This window comes from Panthera onca, chromosome E3 (genome assembly GCF_046562875.1).
Source record: "Panthera onca isolate mPanOnc1 chromosome E3, mPanOnc1 haplotype 2, whole genome shotgun sequence".
Lineage (NCBI taxonomy): Eukaryota > Metazoa > Chordata > Mammalia > Carnivora > Felidae > Panthera > Panthera onca.
This window is the reverse complement of record NC_138354.1, coordinates 25,317,528-25,344,052: the sequence shown is the minus strand read 5'-3', so window position 1 is coordinate 25,344,052 and position 26,525 is coordinate 25,317,528. Positions and strand designations below refer to the sequence as shown.

General features: G+C 42.6%; 3 protein-coding genes across 24 annotated transcripts in view; 1 reads left to right on the top strand and 2 right to left on the bottom strand.

The window, feature by feature from the left end:
- DCUN1D3 (defective in cullin neddylation 1 domain containing 3) overlaps positions 1-1,841 on the bottom strand; it is a 42,308-nt gene extending 40,467 nt beyond the window's left edge. For 7 of the 12 annotated variants that reach the window (XM_060648700.3, XM_060648697.3, XM_060648704.3 and 4 more), the window contains exon 1: positions 1,220-1,363. The gene's annotated coding sequence lies outside the window, so the exon portion shown is untranslated. Of the gene's footprint in view, positions 1-1,219; positions 1,400-1,750 lie in introns of those variants that run through there. The other 5 variants (XM_078440102.2, XM_060648716.3, XM_078440103.2 and 2 more) reach the window with 5 other exon arrangements.
- LYRM1 (LYR motif containing 1) lies at positions 928-22,672 on the top strand. Of its 9 annotated transcripts, XM_060648726.3 has the most exons (5): positions 2,038-2,725; positions 12,019-12,157; positions 15,920-16,079; positions 20,412-20,504; positions 21,632-22,672. In XM_060648726.3, the coding sequence occupies exons 3-5, from the start codon at positions 15,921-15,923 to the stop codon at positions 21,746-21,748; spliced, it is 369 nt and encodes a 122-aa protein (XP_060504709.1). In that variant the 5' UTR covers positions 2,038-2,725; positions 12,019-12,157; position 15,920; the 3' UTR covers positions 21,749-22,672. The 9 variants fall into 9 exon arrangements, with proteins under 9 accessions (XP_060504706.1, XP_060504707.1, XP_060504701.1 ...); XM_060648723.2 differs by lacking the exons at positions 2,038-2,725; positions 12,019-12,157 and adding an exon at positions 928-1,023; XM_060648724.2 differs by lacking the exons at positions 2,038-2,725; positions 12,019-12,157 and adding an exon at positions 1,448-1,550.
- A 3,433-nt stretch (positions 22,673-26,105) lies between these two features.
- The window catches only part of DNAH3 (dynein axonemal heavy chain 3), a 168,135-nt gene continuing 167,715 nt past the window's right edge, over positions 26,106-26,525 (bottom strand). For all 3 annotated transcript variants that reach the window (XM_060648727.3, XM_060648729.3, XM_060648728.3), the window contains one exon: positions 26,106-26,504. In XM_060648727.3, coding sequence (XP_060504710.3) covers positions 26,151-26,504 — 354 coding nt within the window. In that variant the 3' untranslated portion in view covers positions 26,106-26,150. The remainder of the gene's footprint in view (positions 26,505-26,525) is intronic.

The window sequence follows — 26,525 nt, the reverse complement described above, 5'->3', positions numbered from 1 at the left end:
ATTCTTCTTTAAAACAACACACATTTTCTCATTTAAGACCACCTATACACAAAGAATCAGCTAAATAAAATGGAAATCAGCACAAATCATATGTGCCACTGAAGACTTGTGTGACCAACAAATGTAGAAAAAGATTAAAAACCTATTGTCCAACTGCAGAAACAAAAAAGTAATACGGGGTTTTCTGTTCTCTGAAGTGCATCATGAAGTGTGGGTGGAGAGAAACACAGAAATCCAGAATTAGCCTAACATCAAATCATTTTGGAAAGAGTTGACAACATGTAAATTCCTCACACATAAAGTATTTAGAACAAGAGACTTTGATTCCTGGGCTATGATGCCATTTAGGAATCCTTGCAAGGCCTTAGGAATTCCAGTATTCATAGGAGAAAATGCTCATCTTAATTTGGAGCTACCAGGCATTCAGAGGTACTCCCAATGTGACACAGCCTGTAACTGAAGTATTACAAAGCTTGCAGTAAGATCTGGGATAAAGGCTGAACACCAAATTCGAAAGAGGTAATCAAGGTACCAAGTGACATAAAGAGGGGGGAAAAAGAAAGAAAAAAGAAAAACCACCATGATTACCACCTAGCCACAGAGAACTGAAGTGGAAACGAGGAGTGTATATGGGAGAAGAAAAGGGGTGAAAGGGAATGGAAAAAAAAACAATACATTTGTCACCCCGTACCACTTCCTATACAGGACACGGGCAAAGCTTCCAGCCCCATTACCTCAGGCACAGATGGTTATCGTTTGTAGCAAAGGTGCATAGAAAGGCCTTCAGGTCTGAGCCCCTTAATTCCAGGGCTGTTAATGATTAAAGAGAAGGATGGGGGTGGGGAGTGAAATGAGGGAGGAGGGAGCTGGAGATTCACCCACCACCTCCCGCTTGGACTCCTACCTTACGGCGCTTACCCGGGGCATAGAACCAGAGTCTGCACCCTCTCCAGGGCAGCTCCAGCCCCCAGATCCCCAGGCCTAGGTTGAGGGGTGCTGGCGGTGGGGAGGCAGGGACCGTAGGTAAGTTTTCTTGAGCCCTGCGGCTGACACGCCACAGGCTCCCCTCACAGCCTCTTCCTCCAAAGGGACCAGTCCAGACAAGGCGCTGATTTCCACTCCTCCCCTTCCACCCCCTTTTCTCGAAGGTACCCAACCCCCGCCCCTTCATCTCTCAATGCTCCCCCCTTTTCCTCAAAAGCCCCCCCCCCAAACTCACAGCTGCTCCAGAGGTTCCTCCAGTCAAACCCTTTCTGGAAACGACGGCGGCCCGGCGGGTCCAAACCACCTACCATCCCCGCTCGCGTTTCCAGGCTCCCTACCCGCGCCGCCGCCGCCTCTTCTTCCACCACTGCCGCCGCCTCCTCTTCATCTGCGGCCCACCGGCGGCAGCCGCCCCCAAACCCCGCCCCCTCCATCGCCTCCTGCATCATCACTTCCGGTAACCCCGCAGGCCGCCGACTCCAGGAGGGAGAATTGAAGAGGGGCGGGGAGGAACGGGTGGAAGATTGCGTCACGACGTACGCAAAGACGCACGAAGCTGTAGCCAAGTAAGGGCAAAGACCTAGCGACGAGGAGGGAGGGCTAGGAGGTGCTGGACTGGACCATTTTTTTGACTAGAGTGGGGGGGAACGATAGCGGAAGGGGTAAAGAGAAACTAGGGAGAGGATGAAGTTGGCTATATTGTTTGTATACGGCGGAATATGGGCTACAGTATGAAGTGTAAGGGAGACTCGTGGCTACTCCCGACCTGGAACTAATGCTCCCACAGAGGTCCTCCCGGTGGTTTGGTCCGGCCTGGCCTACCGGACCTGCCCGACCTCCGTCGCCCGCGGCTCAGCTAGGCTCCTGGCGCCGCCTCCTCCTAGCCCGCGGTAGGCTGCGGCGCTTCTGTGGGTGGGGGAAGGCAGGACTGACGCAAAGTGAGTGTAGGGGATGGAGACGCTGACTCCTGGCGCGGGAGACTGGGGGAAGGGGTTGGCTCCCCAGGGGCAGGGGTGGGGTGGGGGCGGGGGTGCGACGTTGCTAGGAGACGTGCTTGTGTGACCCCTGCCTCGCGAGGGCGGCTCGATGTCGTCGCCCCTGGCCTCGAGAACTTGCCTTGGGAAGTGGCCCGAAGGCCAGGAAGGGAAGGCCTGGTTTGGAGACTCTGAGATGCAGATTTGGGGCCCATCTCAAACTTTGCTGAATCGCTTGGATCCCCGAATATAAATAGGAGATTAACAGGGGCTATTCTGGGGCGAGAGGCGTCAAGCTGGGGAAGGTTGACCCAAACGAGGGCCCGTACAAGCTACGGAGACTTTCTAGGATAGTGAGAACTAGCTTCTTATTGCCTCGATTTACAAATGAGAGCGAGAACGGAGGCCTTGCTCGGTGACGTCGAGTCCGGAAGAAAGTTAAAATGTAAAGTTAAAGTTAAAATGTAAATCAGGAAGGAAGATATCCGCAAGTAAGACAATAGTACCGGATGAAGTGGTAGAAGATGGGGGGAGGGCCACTCTAAAATGGGGTAGAGCTCTTCAGAGAAGGCCGGGTTTCACAGAGATTTGAGAAAAGAAAGAAGCTAGGGAATGGACTGTCTAGGTGGAGAAAAGAGCCAACGGACAGGGTTCTGAGGAAGGAAACGGCGAGAAAGCCAGGTTGCTGGAGCAGAAAAAACAAGGGCCAAAGTGGTCTTTGATGGAGAAATGGCAGGGCCTGAACAAGCACAGCATTTTAGCCCAAGGTAAGGGTTTGGCTGTTGTGTTACCTGAGGGTTTTGAGAAGGGGAGTGACCTGACCTGATTTACATTTAAAAAAAAATCACTTGGTTGCTAGACCGAGAAGGGTAGAAGTTGTCAGAACTGTTAGGACCCTGTTACAGTAAGTAGGCCAAGAAGTATTGTCAGTGGAAATGCAGATCATTAAATTCTGAATGCATTTTGGAAGTAGAGTTTGCAAGACTTAATGCCTGATTGGGTGTGAAGTGTATGGGAGGAAGAGGAACCAAGGAGGACTACTAAGGGGAAACTGTTTGGAACGGAATATCCTAAGTTCTCTTGAATATACTAGGTTCGATAAGTCTACTAACCATCCAGGTGAAGATGTCGGAGAAGTTAGATATACAAGTCAGGGGAAAAGTCCCAGAGAAAATACACAGGAGTTTTTAGAGACATTCAGAGATTCCCTGGAGAAGAACAGAAGCCAGCAAAGGAGACTTGACACAGATAAGGCCTCAGAGATAAAAGCAGGATCCCTTAATATCCTACAATAGTGAGACTCACTCTCATAATCCGTGAGACTCATTCACCCACCAGCCAGCTTCTATTCATCCTCTAAGCCCTGGCTCAAATCTCTTCCTTCCCTTCCTCCCCCAGCTGTCATTGCTTTTGGACTTGTGTGCAGGTGATTTGTGTCCATTACAGCAAGCCTGACTTTGCTTGTTAATTGTTACGTCTGACTCCCCTGTGGGCTATTTCTTCTCTGTGTCTTGCTTCTAGTATAGAGCTTTGCCCAAAGGGCCCAATATGTGGTTATATAGGTAGGAATACTGTATTCATAAGGTATCAGTCACGGACTTCAGCAGCTCTGACAAAGGGGCTTTTGTCCCGCTGATGCTGCCACTGCCAGCCACAATCTAGATATGATTAATCTCATAAAATCTAGAAAGAATGTCAGAAGTATCAGAAGGCCTGGGTTTCAATCTTGGATGTGCTACTGATCAGCAGTGGCATTCATTGGAGAAGGTCTTTTTCTTTGAGCTGAAGGGGTTGGCCTAAATTAGAGATTGCAAATGGAAATACAGCTATTGCCTACAAACATATCATTCAGCCCCCAAAATGATTTAAATTTAAATTCTTTTTAAAATTGACTTGCCAACATTTAAAAATTAGACCTCAAAATCCAGATTTTCAGCTTCATTGAAAAAAGAATCTGGCAACACACCTGGAGCCAATAAAGCTTCTCCCCGCCACCGCCCCCCCCCCTTTGTATGTGGCTCAGTGCCAAAGGCCTCCTCTCTTTTCAGCTGTCTGCCTGACCCTTGTGGGCATTTGATTTGCAGTTCTTGGTCTTGAACTGTGCTGTTCCCCAGTAGCCACTGGCTACATGTTGCTATTTATTTTTTACATGTAGGTACTTAAATACACTTTTAAATGCCAGTGTCTCAGATGCAGTAACCATATTTCATGTGGCCAGGGGCTAGCTACCCTGCTGGACATCACAGTTATAGAATATTTCCATCATTGAAATACGTTCTGTGGGGGTGCCCGGATAGCTCAGTTGGATGAGCATCCAACTCTTGATTTTGGCTCAGGTCATGATCTCAGGGTCGTGGAATTGAGCCCTGGGTCAGGCTCAGCGCTGAGCACAGAGCCTGCTTAAGATTCTAATTCCCTCTGCCACTCTTCCCTGTTCATGCTCTAAATAAATAAACAAACAAATAAATAAAGTAAAAAGGAAATACATTCTGTGGGTCAGTACTGAACTGCAGGAGCTTGAAGGTATTCTGGGTGCAAATAGTTCCACACACATAAGGATGGACAGTCATTGCTTCTGCTGTCAAGGGATTTTGTCTAGTAAGGAGCTCTGTTGCCTCTGCAGATGAGAAAAGTTGCTCATTTGGTAGTTACTTGATAGGTGGAGGGTATTTGGAAACTGTTGTGAAGGCAGGGACCACTACTCAACGTGAGGTTATTCATCAGATGGTTGGATCAAGGGTCAGGTGCTAGAAAACTCCAGCTGTATCTAATGTTATAACCAAAGCCCTTTTGTCAGTTTCCTAATCCATTTCCCTAGGAAATTATCACAAAGGAGGATTTAAATGCTAATTTAAACTTAAGTGTTTCTTGTTCTGACTTTCCTAGTTCCTATGAAGGGGTGAAATTCTGGGTAGTTATGAATGAATGACTGGGGTTGATTTTTAGCATTGACCTAGTTTTCATCTATTTCCAGCACACACACACACACACCCACACCCACACACATCTAACACCTCATCCTACTTCTGCTAACTGGTTCTTACCCCCTCTGGCTGACCCTTACTTTTGTCTCTTAAAATATGCTGATAAGGAAACAAATACTTCCATTTCTTTTGAATTGAAGGGCAGAAACTTGGTTTCCATTTAGAATTTGTCTGAGGGGAAAAAGAGCTGTATCTCTCTTGGTTACAAAAGCCTAATTGGAGTTCCCCCTTACAAGTATAATCTTGTGTATGCTCCTATGCTGGTATATTTAGAATGAGCATACTTGCCTCATATGATTTTGTTTTGGATAATTTAGAAGCCTTTCAGACATCAGTATTTTTGGTTTTTCCCTGTGTTCTGGAGATTTCCCATATTACAGGGCCTAACCTAATTCTATTCCTTTAAGTAAAATGAAAACACGATCTACCTTCCACTCCCTGCCTCCTATCTCTGACACACCATATTGTCACTTTCTGTGTAAAAAGATGCTGTTTCAGAGAATAGCTGTGGTATGATTAAGTACACCACACAAGCATATCCTGAGATTTGCAGAACAGTGTGTGGCATTACACTTCCCTTTTTGGATTCTAGTAACCAAAAACTGAATCCAGGACAGGAAACAAGTCTGTGGGGTGTGTGTGTCTGCCTGTCTGTTAATTGAGAGGAGTGGGGGATAGAGGGCAGTGATGTGTGGGGCACAGCATAACTTGAAGGTTATTCGATTTGGGTAAGGATGATATGGTATAGGATATGGGTGTACACCAGAAACTAGGAAATATAAGAGATGTAGGAGAAAAACAAGCCAAAGGATAAGCAAGGAGTAAGAGATAAAGGAAGAAAAATAGGAAGTCTGGTCATGCCTTCAGTGTTGGCACCTGCATTATATTTCCAGTAAGAAGTATGTGCTGTGGTCTGAAGATAAGCAGTGCATCTGACTGGGTTATTTGCTCATACTGAAGAACAATAGCCCTTTACTGTACAGGGATTATTAATGATCAGAGGGAAACAGCTTTAGGAAAATCCATCAGTATCACAAAGCAATAAATTTGCCAACAGGCAACACGCTTCTTTTCCCACCTCTGCAGACAAAGCTTAGCATAGATAAAAGAGGCGTCATTGTTCCTCCTTTATTTCCTCCTATTTAGGTAACATTTGCCTTTGTTAGCTCCCAATGCTAAGTGATTTACATGGATTATCTCATGAGTAATCCTTACCCCAACTCTTTGAAGAGGGTTCTATTGTTACCCCATTTCACTTTTTCAGAAACTGAGGCTCAGGAAGACTTGACCAATGTGGTGAAGTCAGGATTGAAACCCACTTTTGACCATTCCAGAACCCATTTGTTCAATAGTTGCATTTTATCTTCTGTTCCTTACATATGTGGAAAAACTTTGAATGCCTAAAACCAAGACAATCATTCTGTCCTCTGCTTTCCTGGGCAAGAAAATCTGTTTGCTTGTTCCAAATAACAATTTTGGAGGTTGGTTTTGATCCCCGATCATTTGGTTGCAATAGATCTTATTCCCAAGAAGGATTTTTTTTTTCCCAAGAGAAAATGTGTCCGAGCCATATTTTTTCTATCTGTTTGGTTCTAAGCTTCATGAAAACATAGTAAATCATTTCATTCCAGTGGACCAACACTTACTGGCTTTTAAAGAACTTAAGAGTATGGGTTACATTATTATAACTGTAAGGATGGAACTGATAAGGCCTCCTCCCCAAACCTGACACCCACAGCACCACTCTTGAAAACATCATTGTGAGGGTTAATTAGTATTTTTAAATGTTCTAGGGTCTTCACTTGGGAAACCTGGCCCACATAACCACTGTGTGTGTTTCAGAATGAGAATGGACATTACTGGTGACTATTCTTCGTGTGTAAATGTATTATTCTTCTAACAAATATATTTCAAGCTCCAACTTTGTGCCCAGTCTTACGAGTGTGATGAATGAGGCATACTCCCAACCTTCTTTCTCCCTCCCCAAAACACACACAGTGGAAGAAGAAAGGTAAGCCAGCCAGAAAATTACACTAGAATAGGATGAACTTATGATACAAGTGTGCTGGAGGTGCCTGGAGTACACATAGCAGAGTCACTGAACCTGTTTCAGCATGAAGATGGCACCCTATGAAAAGTTAATGGAAATCCAAGAATGAGAATCAACAGCTAGGCAAAGAAAGAATATTTCAGTTGTGTGAATTTGGACCTTCATTTGGCAAAAAGAAGGGGTGCCAGATCTAAGGAGATTGGGCAGCAGGACCGGGACCGGCCAGCATGGGTGCACAATGAACACATGAGACAGTGATTTCATTTGGGTGAGTTTCATAATCTCCACCACCCACCCAATCATAAAGTACTTGGGAGAGAAATTTAACTCTATTACATTCATTAGTTATGATGAGAAAAAGAAAAATTCCACCCAGGAGCAGATACTGAAAGAATGGCAAGAGTCTTTCCTTCTGCCTGGGGCTGGAAAGTCAGTTAATTCCCATTGCCTTTTCTGTCCCTTGTTTATACTGCAACACTTTTTCTTAAGTAGAAGGCAAAGCCTCATGAGAGTCCAACACTGGGAATTTTGACATTCCTGAGACCAGAGTCATACTTCTATAAATTTCATCTGGAGAAGGAATTTTCATCTCTGCTCTTAAACTCCTCAGTGTTCATGCTGTGATGGTCTTTCCAAAGGTGGGGGAAAGGGTGAAGTGGATAAATCCCCTAATACTAGCATATCTTCACGCAGACATCCTGAAAAGCCAAACCTAAACATGCCGTGTGTCTACATGTGCTGTATAGAGTGGGTTCTTGGAACCTACCCAGACCTTTCACTATTTCCACTCATCACGGAGTAGAAGAGTGAGTAGGTGGTGTGTTTTGTTTGGTTTTAGGAGATTAATTACTGCCCCATTACTGACTCCAAAATAAAAATGGGAAAACTCTTGGTCAGGGAAATAATCATCTAGGTTTATTGGCTCTTAATCCCAAATCTCCTGTCAATTAGGTGGCATTAGGCAAAACTTTTTTCACCATGTGCAAGATACAATTTGAAATCCAGCACATTTTTTTTTTTAGTGTTTGTTTGTTTGTTTTGAGAGAGCAAGCACAAGTACAAGCAGGGGAGGAGCGGAGAGAAAAGGGAGAGCAAATACCAAGCAGGCTCCACACTGTGGATCAGGCTGTGGAGCCTGACATTGGGCTCAATCTCACAAACCTTGAGATCATGACCTGAGATGAAACCAAGAGTTGGATGCTCAACTGACTGAGCCACCTAGGTGCCCCCAAATCCAGCACATTTTAAAAGATGTAAATTAAGGGCATCTGGGTGGCTCAGTCAGTTGAGCATCTAACTTCAGCTCAGGTCATAATCTTGTGTTTACGGGTTTGAGCCCTGCATGGGGGTCTGTGCTGACCCCTCAGAGCCTGGAGCCTGCTTTGGATTCTGTGTCTCCCTCTCTCTCTGCCCCTCCTCTGCTCACTCTCTGTCTCAAAAAATAAAACGTTAAAATTTTTTTAAAGGATAGAATAAATGCAAATTAGACCATGATACTCCAGCTTGCTTAAAATCAGCCAATGTCTTCCTTTTGTTTTGTTCTTAGATTACAAGCTGAACTCATTTCCAGGGCCTACGCTCCAAACCCGTCCTAGATTTCTGCTCATCTGTGACCCCACCTTCCCCACAGGTTCTTGCTGCATTAACATTGACTTGTTTACCACCTCTTAGCCTTTGTTGGTTGCCACCCTCTTCCTGAACCACCCTTCCCTTAACTCTTCCCTTGAATAGGCTCAGGCTCCTCCATGTCATTCAGGACTCAAATGGCACTAACTACCCAAAATAAAATAACCCTGCCTCTGTTCATTTGAATCCTATTACTGTTTCATTCCTAGAGAGCACATACCACCATCAGAAATTGTTTTTCTTGTATGTCATCTACTTGGCCACTAGAATGTAAGCTTCAGGAAGGCAGGGACTAAGGCTGCTTGTTTATCAAGGTTGTGTATCCCTAGAATCTCCTGTGTGTGGTCCCAGTGGGTACTGAAAGGATAGATGCTTGGGAGGGACCAGTAAGGCCTGCAGAGTGGTAGCACTGTAATGAGCCCTGGTGAGTCTTCTATGATGTCCACTCCTTTTGGAGTGATGGAACAGAGTTGCCATAGCGAATGGAAGAGCAGCCCAGTCCTGCCAGGTGCACAGCATCTTTTAAGGTGCTGATGTGCAACACAATTATTAAGGAAGGGCAGTTGCCCTTCCCCCAGTCACTCATGTACACTCTTACTCTCTCAAAATAAGTAAGTAAACTTTTTAAAAAAGTCAGGAGCGGGGGGCGGTGTGCCTGGGTGGCTCAGTCAGTTAAGTGTCCATTTCTTGATTTCTGCTCAGGTCATGAATTCGAACCGAGTTGGGCTCCGCACTGACTGCTTAGGATTCTCTCTCCTCCTTTTCCCTGCCCTTCCCCTGCTCACAGTCTCTCTCTCTCAAAATAAATAAATGTAAAAAAAAAGGCAAGGGCAGATGGCATATGGAAAACCTTATTAAAAGGTTATTCATATCAAGGTGCAAAACAATGGTTTTTTGCTGTTTGTGGGAAGGGAATAAAATTGAGTTCCCTTTGTTACAAACTAGCCAAGCTCTTTAAAGCAGTTAACAGACATTCAACCACATTTACTGAGATTGAGCATCCTATTTAGTGATTAAACATTTGGGCTGGACTCCAGACTGTCTGGGTCTGGGTTTGAATCCTGGCCTCATCTCTTTTTTTTTTTTTTTTTTTTTTTTTTAATGTTTATTTATTTTTGAAAGACAGAGTGAGAGTGTGTGAGGGGCAGAGAGAGAGGGGAGACACAGAATCTGAGGCAGGCTCCAGGCTCTGAGCTTTCAGCATAGAGCCTCACATGGGGCTTGAACTCACAATCCATGAGATCATGACCTGAGCTGAAGTCGGATGCCAATCGACTGAGCCACCCAGATGCCCCGTTTTTTTGTTTTGTTTTGTTTTGTTTTTAAGTGAGGTCTACAACCAACTTGAGGCTTGACTCACAGCCCTGAGATGAGTCTCTGGTGACTGAGCCAGAGAGGTGCCTCCAGCCTTACCTCTTAATATAGCTGATGTGACTTTGGGCAAGTTACTTAACCTCTCTTTGCATCAGGTTTCTGCTTTGTAAAGGGGTAATGGTAGTTACCTACCTTATAGAATTGTGATTTGGGGAGTTAACATACATAAAGCACCTAGCAAAGCCTCTAGCACAGTTAGTACAGAGCAAAGTGTAGTATTATTATAATTACTCTAATGTGCAAAACAGTCTAAGCCCTGCAGGAATTCAGAGACTGTGAAGAAAAAGACACAATGAAATAGCAAAATATCAATAGCTGACTTAGGAGAGAAGCAGAGAAAAGGGGGCCGCAGAAAAACTTGGGAGCAAATAGGTATCTAGTAGGTGGGGTGTGATAACTAGCAGAAAGCAAGCATTGTAAGTGGATGATAGAATAAACACCAAGGCATGACCCTGCAGGGTGCCTTAGAGCTGTAGCTTTAAAACTTGTGTATTTCACACTCTGCATCACAATTTTTACTATTATTACCCATATTTTAGGCCAGCTTTAAAAACTTTTCTAATACAGGGGCACCTGGGTGGCTCAATTGGTTAAGTGTCTGACTCTTGATTTCAGCTCAGGTCATGATATCACGGTTCAGGAGCTGGAGCCCCACATCAAGCTCTGTGGTGAAGCACCAAATCTGCTTGAGATTCTCTCTCTCTGTCTCTGTCTCTCCCTCTCCCCCCTTCTCTCTTCCCATCTCTCGTTGCCCCTCCCCTGCTTGTGCATGCTCACTCCCTCAAAATAAACATTAAAAAAAACTTTTATAATACGTTCATCTCAAAGAAGCTCTATATTATTGCTGTGAAATCAAAATCATGCTATTAAATTATGAGTTTGATAGGCTATTATAGTACATTGTAAAATACTTGTACATCCAAAAAATAACCTCCCCAACCAATCTTTGGGACACCTGCTGTCGGGAAAACTTCTCCCAACTGTGACCAGAGACCAAACCACACTAGCAGCAACATTTATCAGCCTTTTCTTAGTGGCCCAGGCTTCACTTGGAAGATGCTTAGTTGTGAATTTTTTCTTGGTACTATGTATATATGGGGTACGATTTTAAGAAACGGCCAATTTCGAGGCACCTGGGTGGCTCAGTTGGTTAAACGTCCAGCTCTTGATTTTGGCTGAAGTCATGATAGTGAGATCAGGTTGGTAAGATCGAGCCTGGTGTCGGGATCTCTGCTGACAGCATGGAGTCTGGGAGTCCCTCTCCCTCTCTGCCCCTCCCCTGCTCACGTGCACTCGCTCTCTCTCTCTCTCTCTCTCTGTCTCTCTTTCAAAATAAATAAACATTAAAAGAAGAAGAAGAAAAGGCCAGTTTCTAGTCACGTTTCCTCCCAGGAACACTTCATATCTCTTACCTTTCCTCATTCTGGGGCTTTGGGGTTAAGGAAGTAAAGTGAAACAGTTTGACCAAATGCCAATCTCATAGTCAAAGTTATAAAACTTTAAAAATTCTGTAAGAGTAGATTTCATGGCCAGTTGAGTGAGACTGGTTCAGTTGTCCTCTAGGAGCACCTGGCTGGCTCAGTCAGTGGAGCCTGCACCTTTTGATCTCAAGGTTGTGAGTTCGATCCCCATGTTGAGTGTAGAGATTACTTAAAATCTTTTTTAAAAATGTGGTCCTCTAAATAATTTGATATTTCTCATGTTGCCTGTGGGAAAATCCCAGCAGACCTCATTACATTGGATCAACCCATGAAACTAGTAAAGAAAAGAGCTATCTCAGCCTTGCATCAGTAGTGAGAAATCATTGATAGTTCCGGAGGAATAAATGTTGGTTTCAAGTCATTGAATCCATAGGAAGGAACACTCTTAGGGAAAAAGCACTTTTTCTAAACAGGTTGCTTCCTAGGAACAAAGACAAAAATATAAACCAAAGGGGAAAGAGCTTGGAAAAAAAAAATTTTATATGGTCAGTTTTGTTTCTAGAATCCCAAGCTTTCTGTATCATGAGATATTTTTATTTATTCAGCATTTGTGGAACACCAATTACAGACCTGGGTAGGTGCCAAGAATTGAGCAGTAAATAAGATGGATGTCGTAACTGTCCCCATAAACGTAAGGATCAATTGGGAGAAGACAGGCACTAACAAACCATAATTACTTGAGTGGTAAGTACCACAAAGAAGAAATTCAAGAATCCATGGGAAGGTTCAACAGACCTGACCCAGTGCATGTGGTGACAGGAGGGAGAAGGATTCTCTGAGGTGTCCAGGTTTTCACTGGGAATTGAAGGATGAGTAGGGGTTGGTCAGGTAAAAGAGGGTCAGGAAAGAGCCTTCTAGAAAGAGGGAACAGCATGCGTGTATACCCCTACCTACAGTAAGAAAAATGTGATTCCCTCAAAGAACCGAAAGAAATCCAGTAAGAAAACAACAAAGGAGGCATTTTTCTCTTCTTGCCTATTCTCTGAAGATTGGGAAGCGTTAAGCTAGACTTGCTAATAGTGCACAATGGAGAATACAGCTTTAGACCCTTCTCCGGAAATCTTTCAGACTTGGGTTTTCTGGGTCACCTGATGGTGGAGAGGGAGATATCAATCTCCCTTTCAGGATTAGTTTTCAAAACACTGTATATGTTAATTAAAGTGTTTTGAAAATAGACCTATTAAGTACTGATTGTTGGTACTGCCTATGACCTTGAGTACCCTAATTGCAGGGCTTGTGTATCCCATTATGGTATATGACCAGTTACAGTTTGAAGTTGTGGCTTTTTCGAATAGTAGAAAAAAAACAAAGGCTTTGGAGAAGGTTGCTACCGCTTTAATATGCCATACCTCCGTCACTTTCCTCAAGTGTCATGCAGTCAGAGACGTTTCATCTGTTAAGGAAGTGAAGCAATCATTAATCGTAGTTACAGACTCTATGCCCCTCACAGGAACTGACTCACGTATTTTCATATGAAACCATGGAGTTTTAGGGAGAACCAGAAACTCAGAAACCTGTTTCCTTACCAGGAAAAGTCATCATCTCATGGGTTTTTATTACGATTAGCCACAAAGAATGATGTTCTCTCCTGGTTTTTATGAATTTCTTCTAAGCATTTTTTTCTGTGAGGTATCCATGGACATCAGAATTGGTGTTGATTATAACTTTCATCTTAACTTTGAATTGGGTGAAGCAGTGCTTTCAACCTTTTCAGCAAGTGATTAAGCCTTGGTTCATTACTCATTGCTTAAGAAAGGTCACCAGGGTCAGGGGGCAGGGAGGCAATCCTATTCAAAAGAAATTCTAAGGTAAATTCCTTGCAGGTACTTAGAACTTCTAGATGAACTCGCTCTTCCCAGCTCCCATCTGCATTTAGCTGCCCAAGTCCTCAGGAGCTCAGGACCACCCTAAAGCATACAGTCTCCGTATGTTACACCTCCACCTTGAGTTGGAAATGGGTCCTCTTCCCAAAGGGCAGTGAGCAGCCTACTTCCCCATCCTGATGAGCCTGTTTGAGGAAAGCCCAGTACTCATGAGGTGTTCCAGTGCCTGGCCCTGCTACTCACCAGATGTGTTCTCGTCTTCCCAGCCTACCCTTTTGTTAAAGACAGTACGATATATTCATTCTCTAAAATGTGACTAATCAGAATCCTCTAGTTTTGAGACTTCATTTTTCTGTCTTCCCTGAATTTATTTTAGATATAGTAGTAAATAGTAAAGACATAGTCTGAAGTTTTTGCATAAGTAAAAAGAGAAAGAAAAAGGAAAACACCTAATGTCCCATCATTAGAACATTAGCAGGAGAAGAGACAATATACTGGGACTGAATTGCAGTATTGAGAATATATGAGCTAGGGTTACATGTAACAACATCGGTGAATCATACCAACATGAGCAAAAAAAGCAAGTTGCAGAAGGACATAATACCTTTTACATAGAGAGTTGACCCTTAAACAACATGGGTTTGAATTATGCAGGTCCACTTAGACACAGATTTCTTTTGCAAATACAGAACAGTACTATAAATGTATTTTCTTTTCCTCATGATTTTCTTAACATTTTCCTTTCTCTAGCATATTTCATTGTAAGAATATAGTATATGATACATATACATACATATGTGTTCATTGACTGCTTATGTTCTCAGTAAGGCTTCATGTCAACAGTAGGCTATTAGTAAAGTTTTGGGGAGTCAAAAGTTATTGTAGATTTTTGACTACGTGGAGGTCAGTGCTCCTATGCCCCATATTGTTCAAGGGTCAGCTGTATAAGGTTTGTAAACTTGCTAAGCAATACTATAGAATGTTAAGTGTAAAGATATGTGTGAGAAGATTAATAACAAGTTCAGGACAGTGGTTCCTTCTAGTACAGAGGAAGGGAAATTTGACTGGAAGTGATACAGTAGGGGTATATATATATAATTTATTTAAGATCCATTGTGAATATATGGCTGTTTAATTATATTCTCTATATCTTTTTGTATATCTGAAATATTTCATAATAAAAATAAAAATGACAGGAATTTAATTTTTTTTTAATGCATATGGGGTGTCTGGATGCCTCAGTTGGTCAGACATCTGACTTCAGCTCAGGTCATTATCTCATGGTCCATGGGTCACGTTGGGCTCTGTGCTGACAGCTCAGAGCCTGGAGCCTCCTTCAGATTCTGTATCTCTGTCTCTGCCCCTCCCACTCTCTCTCTCTCTCTCTCTCTCTCTCTCTCTCTCAATGAATGAATGAATGAATGAATGAATGCATTTAGCTTTGGGAATATACTTAGGTTGGGACTCACTTAGCCAAGTTTCCTGAAATTAAAACTGATGTTTCAGAGTAAAAACCCAAAGAGGCCACAAGCTCTTTAGTCATCATCAGCAAGATCTTCCATTATACTTACTGTATGGTTCTCACATGGACAAGGAAGCAGACCAACAATTTTGAGAAATATTTTCAACAAGGTTATGATGAACTAAAAGAGAGGTTGCAACCTGCCAGCCTCTGGGTAGAATTGAGCCTGCAGACTCAATGTGTTTGGCTTTCATGATACTCACACTTTCGAAAAGAATGAATTAGTGTCTTGAGATTTCACATTTAAAAAATATGGATTGCTACCTACTGTTAAACTATCAGGAAATCTGGCATTCCTAGGCCCTCATTTCTCCATGGCAGTAGCTGCCTGATCCTGAGTAGCAACTGTCCCTTTTGGGGGGGCGGGGGGATGTCCTCTCCTGGCCATTGTCTCTACCTAGCCAGGTTCCCTCATTTTGTTACCTGCCAGACCCTGGATGTGCTTGAATTTGAGATCCCTGCATTAAACTCAAGTTACTTAACTAGAAATTTTAGTTATTTGGAGGCACCTGGGTGGCTCGGTTGAGCATCTGACTCTTGATTTCGGCTCAGGTCATGATCTCGCAGTTTATGGGTTTTAGCCCCACGTCAGGCTCCATGCTGTCAAGACAGAGCGTGCTTGGGATTCTCTCTCCCTCTATCTTTTCCCCTTTTCTGCTCATGCTCGCACATGCGCACTCTTAGAATAAATAAACTTAAAAAAAATTAGTTATTCAAAATGTGCCTTTTCCAGGCACTCTGGTAAGTACTGCAATCTTATAAAAATACACACTAAAAGCATCATTCCCAAGATATTCTGGTAAAGAATTTACTGCTTTAAAGTATAGTAAATTTGAATTTGGTTTGCCATGTTTGTAAAAATGGCCATCATAGCAAACATGAACTCTGAACCATGGGGGGGATATACCAGCACGGCTGAGAGAGATCTGGTGTTCCTATAGCACATTCTGGCAATGCTACCAAACAGATCTGTTGAGAAAGAGCAATTATTTCCAGACTAATTAAAAAGCTTGATTAAAAAAAATGTACATCTGCCTAGCTGCCTACTGTCAAATTGAATTTTCATGCAAATTTCCCCTCTTCTATTTTGGTGGGTCTGAGGATGACAACAGCAACACGACAAGAAGTTCTTGGCCTCTACCGCAGAATTTTCAGGCTTGTGAGGAAATGGCAGGCGGCATCAGGGCAGATGGAAGACACCATTAAAGAAAAACAGTACATATTAAATGAAGCCAGAACGCTGTTCCAGAAAAACAAAAATGTAAGTAGGCCCCAATTGGAAACTGTAAGGAGGAGGGCAGTTTCTTGTCATACTTGTTCTTTTTCGTCCTAAAATTGAGAGGACTGAGCAGCACAGGTCACAGTGGCAGAGTGTGGGGCAGGAAGGGTTCAGAGGCACGGCCCAGCTAGCTTGCCCAACTACTGGGAAGCAGAGCCCAGCCTGGGTTCCTCTCGTCATTTGTTTCAGGTCTCAGTCCAGCCTGTCAGTGTCTTAGCGTCCTCGTCCTCGTAAGACCCCATGAGCCAGGTGACAGGAGCCAGGCCAGTGAGGGTTTTCAGGGGAGGAGCAGTTCGCAATCACTGTGCCTGTTCCCGGCCCCTCCCACAGGAGGTGCACAGTTAAACTTTTTTTTTTTTCTTCAACTCATAAACTATTCAAGGCCTCTAAGTATAAACCCATTCAGAAGAAAGAGAATAGGATAAAGACACAGGGTTCCCTTCACAACTTCACTCTGAACTCAAGCCTCTTTGGCTAGCAGAGTGAGTTTGCCCTTTGAGACCACAGAATTGGGTAAGAAAGTGCCTCCATTAAGTAGTTTAACGGAACTGCACACCTAGACATCAGGGAGCCAAAAACCATTTGTAAGAGGCTTGATGTGACCCATCCCACAGACTATAAAGCATTGGCTCTTAGCTCCTTACAAAGACTGCCTGGCACTAAGCATGGAAAGAGGCTTTCAGCTTCTTACTTTTCTTGCCTCCTTCTCACTGATCTCATGAAGTCAGTGCTGTCACTGCTCCCCTCATGACACTTCCTGACAATCCACTCTCTTTACTTTTCCTCTCTGACCCCTGTCTCTGTGTCCTTTTGGACACACCCTCCTGCCACACACCCTCCTGCCAGCTGTAAGGATCCTCTGAAAGTCAGCCCTCTGCACTGAGGCCCAGAGACTGTGCAACCACTTTATGGTTTCAGCTCCCACATCTGAAAACCCAGCCTCAGCCCCTCACCAGCCTCCTGAAGGGCCTTACACCAAGTGTAACGATCCAAAGCAGAACACCTCTTTCCACCAGGATGCCTCCCCTCTCCAGCTTGCCTATTTCTGCCATAGCTCCCATCACCACTCTGCAACTCTCTGCTCTCATTCTTTCATTCAGCAAGTATTTGAGTGCCCACCATGTGCCAAACATTGGACTAGATGTTGAGGACATAAAATGAGCAAAACCAAGACAGGATCCCTCAAAGATGTTTCAGAGTTAGATGGTTAGAAATTAAAAAAATTACAATTGGGGTAAGCACTACAAAGAAACCCTCCCAAACAACACTATCTTCCCCATCTCAGAATCTGAATCCTGTCTGCTTCATAAAACCAACCTGCTCATGAAGCTTCTGCCTTGCCAGCCTTCCTCCAGCTTCTCCAAACTTTTCCATGCCACACATCACAATGTATATGCCCAATGAAGTCCTTAAACAGTTCTCTGAAAAATGGAAATAAAATACTGCAAGTGCTATTTCTCTTTATTTTTTATTGCATCCTTTAAAAATGTCTGTTCATGGGGTGCCTTGCTGGCTCAGCTGGGAGAGCATGTGACTCTTGATCTCGGGGTTGTGAGTTTGAGCCCCACACTATGTGTGGAGATTACTAAAAAAATAAACTTTAAAAAATAAAAAAAAATTAAAATGTGTATTTGGTGTATACTTATAAGGTTTTTGATGTATTTAATGCACTTATTAATATATTTTATATATTCAGTATGAGTACATGTATAGGAGCTATGGGCTCAGAAATTTTTACTGAAAGCAGTAAATAATCAAAAAGTTGGGAGACCACTATAACCTATGCCTGTCCCTATGTAGTTGGTCACATTCCTTCTTGTTTGTTTCATTTATGTTGGTGTGGTCTCCCCAACCAGACTGCCACTTCCTCGAGCAAAGAGACAATGTCTTATACTTTCTTATATATCCCATGGGACCCGCCTTGTGGTTGTCACTAAATTCATGAGCCTTCACTCAATCCTGTGACAGTGACCTATTCTGAACTCCTCTAGAGCAGTCTGCAGCAGTCACTGCCCTGTTGATTACATGCCTCCATGCCTTTTCTGTAGCTTTATGCATCAGAGTTGTTCTGCCCAGGTAATAACCTTGATAGTTGAAGGCAAGAATCATGGCCTCACAGTGTCTAGCCCGGTGTTGGAGAGATATCATAGCAGGATGTGCCCAGTAAACCTTTTCAGGCTCACTCATGTGAGGACTGATCAAGGCCCTTAGGGTTTTCAGTTATGGCAGTAATCAATCCTTCCTTTGCCTCAGCTTGGGCTGGCCCAGTGTGGTGTGAGTCAGAGGGAAGTGTATGTGCCAGTGATGTGACATAAATAAGATTATTTTGTTGTGTCTGGGGAGAAGGTACATGGGTTTTTAAGATACGTATTTTGCCATGTGTTAGAAAATAGCATATCAGATAACGCCACAAATATTATGCTTAGGAGACAGTACATTTAAAGAGAAAGCTTAATGTTAGTATAAATGGTGTGTGGATATAGCAGAATCATGAAGGCAGCCAATGAATGACCGAATTTGGAGAGCTCTAACCCAGATTTGTTCAAATGGACAGCTGCAGTCCCAGGAGCCCTCAGCCCCCTTAACCGTACGTATCTTTATGACGGGCTTCTTTCTCCCCAGTCCCTTACGCAGACTTAAGTCGTTTCTTAGAACTTCACTTGCTGTGAGATTTTAATAATAATTCAGAGGTATCTCATGAATTGCTCTGAATCCTAATGGGCAAATGGGAACATGGAAATCTATTCCCAATGTGGACATCAGAGCAACAGCTTCTGAGAAGCAGAGGTCAGAAAGCAGACCCTCTGCCCCAGGGGACCCAGCTGTAGTTCTGTGCACTGCAGTTCCTAGAACTCTTCTCTGCTCCAAAAGGTGCCATAGAATAGGCACGCCCTTGGAATTTCCAAGCCTTGCTGGCCCAGACGTCACTGTGGGTGTCATCTGGGACTGGTGCAATCCCAGCTCTGCTTTGAGGCCCACTTGCAAACTCTTAGCAGAGCCACATGTTGACTCATTTTCCATCCTTGAAGTGTAAGGGTTTCTCCCCTTCTACCTGGTGTTCTGTTTTTTAGAATGAATTTGTCATCCCTTTACTTGAAACTGGACTACCACAATTTGACTATTTGGGAATTTCAAAAGCCATTTCTTCCCCTTACCAGTGAACAAGGCAGTTTACATTTCAAAATAAGAAGTGGATCATTCTCCAATATCTTACTTGGGGGGTTTCTGGACAGCACTTGCTGAAACAGTTGGGTTCAAGTTTGATCCACATGGAGAGGAAGTGGAGAAGCATTCTCATCAGGGTGTTGGTGGGACTATAAATTGGTACACTCTTAGAGGGTAATTTGAATCTAGAGGGAATATCTGAAAGAATTAAACATGCATGAACATACACCCTTTAACCCAGCAGTTCTCTAGGAATTTATCTTTTAGATATATTTGCGTGTAAGCCAAAAACAACTTTAGTGGGATCCATAACAGAATTGTTTATAATGGAAAAAAACTGGAAATAACCTAAATATCCATCAGGAAAAGACTGATTAAATTATAACACGGCCTTATGTTTGAATTTTGTGCAGCTCTTAGAAAGAATGGGCAGCTCTCTGGGGCGCCTGGGTGGCTCAGTCAGTTAAGCGTCCGACTTTGGCTCAGGTCGTGATCTCATGGTTCTTGGGTTCGAGCCCCGCGTCGAGCACTGTGCTGACGGCTCGGAGCCTGGAGCCTACTTTGGATTCCATTCTCCCTCTCTGTCTGCCCCTCCCCTGCCCATGCTCTGTCTCTCTCTCTCTCTCTCTCTTTCTCTCTCTCTCTCTCTCTCAAAAATAAATAAACATTAAAAAAAAAAGAAAAGAATGGGCAGCTCTCTGTGTAAATATAAAAGGAGCTACACGTTGTTAGGGGAAAAAGCAAAGTTCAGAACAAAGAGAGCTATTGTGTGTAAGGAAAAAAAAAGTATATATATACACGTATGCTTTTATCTACATAGAATATCCCTGGGAAGACAAACACTGCCAATAATTGTGGTCCTTGAGAAGGGGGAACTGTGAGAGGGGTAAAAAGGAGACTTTGTTTTTATATTATATCCTTTTGTGTTATTTGAATAATGTTTTACTGTGTGCAGGTATTACCTATTGCCATAATTTTTTAAAAAGTTTAATCCACAGTAAATTTTATACTAAATTGCTTTTGATTTTTCAAAGTATCAGCATTGAATTTACAGGCTGGTGAGCTGAGAAAGTTGAAGAAGATGTACACCTCTACATAAGGAGCATTAGAAAGATGCTAAGAACCTCACCTGTTTTCCTCTTTTAATAGCTCACAGACACAGACCTGATTAAACAGTGTATAGATGAATGCACAGCAAGGATTGAAATTGGACTGCATTACCAGATTCCTTATCCACGGCCAGTAAGTGTGACAGTTAACATGTGGCGGGTACTTCTCCTCACCAACCCAGTTATTTCCAAGAACGTGTACCAAGAGGGCCAGTGTTTGTCGAGCAGTCTAGAGCTTGTGTGGGAGGCATGTTGGAAGTAAGCTATCCTTGCATGCCGCCAACCCATCACAACAAGCTAAAATGTCAATGAATGCCTGATTTCTCCTACTCATACAACTTTCCCACATATAGAAGGGAAAGCTAGCCCATATTTAGATAGCTTTCTCTTTTTGACTTTCACCTTTTTTATGGAAGTATTTTTATTTTCCTTATAATAAAAGTAAGGTTTGTTGTTAATATCATTAAAAGAGTGCATGAGGTAGAAAGTGAAAATGGTCCAAAATTCTCACCCTGTGGAAGTAACCACTGTAACTGTTCGGTTGCACTATATGAAACTGCCAATATTTTACTCTTAACCTATAATACAAAAACAGCAATTTTACCTGGTATTGGCTCAACCTAATAGTTTGGTAATATCTCGTCTTTTTTTCTATATTCGTGTACCTACGTTTTCTTAAAGTACATGGGATCCTGGACATACTGTTTGCTGCTTAGTTTATGTCATCTGTCCTGGCCATCTCTGCCTCCCATCTTTTTAAATGGTTGCCACTGGATCCTGTTACAAGAATATACCATAATTTACCCAGCAGCTCTTTAGTAGGCATTTAGATTACTCCCAGTTTTCCACTCTGCGCAGAATAGCTTTGTCTACCCAAACTTTTTTTCTCGCCTTCTTTGGATTCTCATCTCACCATGTGATCTGTGGTCATTGTTCCTTCCATGCAGGCAGTATGACAAAGAAGAGCACAAGCTCTGGAATGCGATCTGGAATGCAAATCTTGGCTCTACCACTTAATGTGTATATAAGATTGAGCAAGTTATTTAACTTCTGAGCCTCCATTGTCTCATCTATAAATATTATCTAATTCCTTATGAGATTATTGTAAGGATTAATGTGTGTAAGGATTTTAAGGATTAATGAGTCAGCGTAGATTTAGTGCTTAGCAGGAAGCACGGTACTTAGTAAATCCTCAATGAATAAGCTGCTCTGGTGATTATAATTCTTAATATTATCATTATTCTTATTCTTCCTATTCAGATTCATCTGCCTCCAATGGGCCTCACCCCACTACGAGGCCGGGGACTTCGAAGCCAGGAAAAACTGAGGAAACTTTCCAAACCAGTATATCTCAAGTCTCATGATGAGATTTCCTAACCCAGAAGAAAATTTATTTCTCAGAATGATGAGCCGACTAGATCTTGAATGTAAACCAGATGATGAAACCCTTCTCTTCGATTAGGGGTAAAAATTTAAATATCTTCTTAAAAACCTCCAAAATATTGGTATTCACCCCAAGATCTGTGCTCACTCATCCTGACACTTCATCAGGGTCTTGTTGCCTAAAGTGGATGACACTAACCCTAGAGGTCATGGACCTTATATACCCTCACTGAAGCATCTTTGGAAACAAGGCCAAGGCCTGTAGAAGGAAGATAAGGATGACAAAGATTTTCATGGAAATGTCATTTGCCAGTCATGTCAGCTGATAGGAAGAAATCAGCCAGCTGCTGAAAGTCTTCATAGCTACCATAAAACTCTTCACTGCCTTCAGAATATTTTTTGGCTTCTTTCTCCCGAATTTTTGCTTAAAAAACAAAGGTTTGCTTAAAAGTGGGCTTCTTTGTATATGTTTTGCTGTCTTTTGACCATCCCAGTTTCCAGATAAACTACCCTTAAAAAGTGCATCATTGGATTTATCGTGGTTTTTCATGGAAATTTTACATGACACCCTGCCCCTGACATATACATACGTAAAAGTACTTGTCTTAGGTAAATGCGTATGTTTACTTTATCTTAAAGCCTGTGATTACTTAGGATCCACTTAGGATTTGAAAGGCTTACTTGAAACTCATACTGCATTCATTATGAATATTTTATCTTAACATAATTAGGAAGTACAAGGGCCAAGCTGGTTTTCAAATTATGTCTAAACAGCAATGGCACAAAGAGAACTCAAAACACAAAGGATTTATACTCCTGCATGTGTGGAATCCCGTGGCAAGTCACACACACCTTGTTAACATTCCTTCTGACCTCCAAAGACAATGAGCATCACCAATAAAAACAAATTTTTATCGATTTGGGTCTCTGTATTCTTTTCCAAAATGGCTCTGAGACCCTCAGAAGTAGCATATGGTAACTTCCAGCCCATACCTAGATTTAGGATTCTCTTGTCACACAGCTCCTCTAATTCAAAGTAAGCATTATATTTCAATCTCAAAGCCTGCTCCTGTGAGCAGAAGCATACACTTTAATGCTGAGGGTAAGTATCGCAGAGTTTGGCAATGATGTGGAGAACAAATATATCACTGTAGTAATAGCAAATGCATATTTAACATGGTTGCCACATAAACCCCAGCTTGGCTTCAACTGGGAGACATCTGCTGTTCCATCAGTAACTCTCCTTCTATCTGGTCTCATTGTGGAAGCATCTCCCTGTTCAGAGGTGGTTCTAGTGTTTACACATTTTGTCATGCAACATAGGGCCTGTGAAATCAAGTCAAGTACTTCATCTGGGGGTCAACCATTGAAACAGTGATCTGTTCTCAAATTGGTGGAAAAACTGGCTCTGCTGGACCAAGTGAGACGTGACTTGCCTATCTCTGTCCTCGTCCTTTTCTAAGTAACTCAAGGTGATTTTGACTGTGCAGTTTTTGTCTTTAACTCTGTTGAGTGAAGAAACCAACCTTCCCACCCAGCCTCTTCCAAAATGGAAGTTGATCTAATTGCTAGCTAGCCTCCTGAGTATCTTCTATGTGCCAGGAATCTTACCTAACTGTGAATTTTATATGACTAGCCTCCTTTGCAAAGGTGCATGTCCTATTACACAGTAACATAATTACCAATTTACTACCAAAACTTTCATATGAACAGTGTTTATAATAGCTTTTATTTCTCCCATTTTCTCTCCAAGACTATAAAATCTCCATCTTCGTTCTTCTAAAGGCCAAACCTATCTTCCCTACATCCCCTCTTTCAATGAAATTTTCTTCCAATACTGACAAGGACTGAAAATTCTTTACCCAACACATTAAAGAGAAATGACTAGCTTGGTGACAATGTTTGTCTGATGTCATCTGCTGCACTATTTATTGGCAGGAACTGCAGCTTCTCACCAAACTGATCTCTGGCCATCTCTGCCCCAAGACTCCAGCCTCTAACTCACCAGGATTTCTGAAAGAACATACAGCTCTTTCCCAGGGGGAAACATTAAATATACCCCATTGGCCCCAGTAGAAAATGACCTCAAATTTAGGGCACTCTTTCTTTTCAAAGTGGAGGAAATTTTTTAAATTACAAAAATTTAATCCGTCATACAGAAACATTCTGTCCCTTGACCCCTGAGGAATGAAACAGTCAGTCCCTGCCTCCTTCAGCTTTTTTGTTGCTGAATCTGGGAGTTAGACAACTAATTAAAATCCAATTGTTCTCTTAGCCACCCCCTCACTGCCTTAAAACTTACAATACAACTTAACCTAACCAGTCCAAGATTCAGGCAGTTGGGATCCTGACCATCTTTCCATCTCACATGACCAACAATCTTACTTGGAATGATAATGCAGTTTCAGCTCTCTTTTCATTCTGATTTTCTTTCCCTCATTGGAAAAAGTAAAAATTAAAAAACTGTCTTTCTCGAAAAAATAACTATTAAGCTACCTGCTTTGAGTTGGAAGAGACTGCTCCTCTTTATTGCCTCCTGGCAAGATTTGGAGAACTCCCCTTTTGCACTTAATGTCTCAGATCTCTCAGATAATTCTGCTGATCTCAGCATTTAGGGTTCTTTTTAAATTTTTTAATGTTTGTTTGTTTGTTTGTTTGTTTTTTGAGAGAGAGAGACCGAGCACAAGAGGGAGAGGAGCAGAAAGAGGGAGACAGAATTCGAAGCAGGCTCCAGGCCCTAAGCCGACAGCAGAGAGCTTGACATGGGGCTCGAACCCATGAACTGTGAGATCATGACCTGAGCCGAAGTTGGACACTTAACCAACCGAGCCACCCAGGCACCCCTAATTTAGGGTTCTTAATCAGAATTTTATCAACTCCATGTTTCCATGAAGAGATTTCTGGAGTATGTATGTTTGGTTCTCTGAAGCTTCCCACGTTTAGGAAAAATAAAAAACCCTGAGGACCTTTCTTGTAGTGAAGAGGCAGAGAAACCGAAAGACACATTAAGACCCTCAAACAACTCTTAAAAAATGAGAACAAACTGAGGGCTGATGGGGGGTGGGAGGGAGGGGAGGGTGGGTGATGGGTATTGAGGGCATCTTTTGGGATGAGCACTTTGACAATTTGACAATAAATTTCATATATTTTTAAAAAAATACATTCAGAAACTGTATTTGACAACAAATTTCATATATTTAAAAAAATACATTCAGAAACTGTTCTAAAAAAAAAAAAAAAGACCCTCAAACAGCCTTATGTCTTTGCTCAACTATGAACTGACCACTGGAATGCCCTGAAGTCACTTAGAGCCAAAGAGCTAAATGAAAGAGTTAGTCGAGAAGTAATATATAAAGAATTTGATTTTTATATTCCTTAGGATTCTCTTTTAGCTGGCTCTGGGGGAAAACAGGAAAGTGATAAACTAGAAATTTTTTGGACATGGTTGTTGGAGCTACACATTTAAGATTCTACATCATAACATAGCCAAGGCATTGGCAGGGAGGCAGCATGTGGCAGTGAAAAATGCATGGGTTCTAGAGCCAGACAGACCTTGGCTCTGCAATGTCAAAGAGCTAGATGATCTTAGGCAAGTTACATAATCTCCAGAGGGAGAGACAATGGTACCCACCACATAGGAAAAAACAAGATACCTAAAGGACCAGGTCACAACCCATGGCACATAGTAGGCATGCAACAAATACTGGTTTTCTCATGTCTCCTTCCTGAAATTTCTGCCCATTTGTTGCAGGCTAGTAGAGAAGTATTTGGGTTCCACTTCTATCACTGATGAGTTGTGAAACCTTGAACTAGTTGGGTTTTTTTTAATGTTTTTATTATTATTATTATTATTATTATTATTATTATTATTAGAGAGAGAGAGAGACAGAGTGGGAGAGGGGCAGAAAGAGAGGAAGACACAGAATCTGAAGCAGGCTCCAGGCTCTGAGCTGTCAGCACAGTGGCTCAAGCCTTTTTGAACCTGAGAGGCTGTGATGTTAGTGCTAGGAAACAGCACTAGGAAAGAAGCAATTAAAGTTCAGTGGAAGTTACAGCAAAACAACAGGAAATAAAACACAAAGGAGTTTAGCCAAGTGGCTAAAGGTCTAGGTTGAAGAGTCCCATCATCTGTGTTCAAATCCAGGCTCCACTATTTTAGTAGCTATCTGATTTGGGAGATCTTACTTACCTTCTCTGTCTCATGGTTTCTGTGGCCATAAAATGAGGATAATAATAACCTACTTTATAGGGATGCTCTGAAATACTGGCTCGTAGCAAGTGCTCTATTAATATAACTGCTGCCATCATCATCATACCATGTGTCTCTTATGAAAGGAAAGCTAGGTTGTGGTTGAGAATGAGATGCCTTTTATTTTCTGCATTGAGATGGATGCCATCAATTATCCAGCTGGCACAGAGAGGCTACCCCTCGGTTTATCCAGTGCTTCTGGGGCCTGTCTGTTGGGAGTTCAATGGAGAGGACATAGTTGGTGGAGTGGCCTGTGGTGGAGAGGATGCCTCTTCGGGCACTTGTTTTGTAGACTGGACATACATAAATGTTCTGATGTGGAAACATTGCACTTTCCCCAGGTTTCAGCCAAATAACGGGCAGTGGATCATAGAGAATTTTGGGGAAAGACTCCTCAATCTGCACTGTTTCCCTGTCCCAGCGGGCACCTTCTAAAAAGAGTCCTTTTATGTAGGCCCCATCTTCTGGGTTACTCTCCATGACTGTTTCTTGTGTGGTTACCTGGAAGAGAGAGAGCTGTAA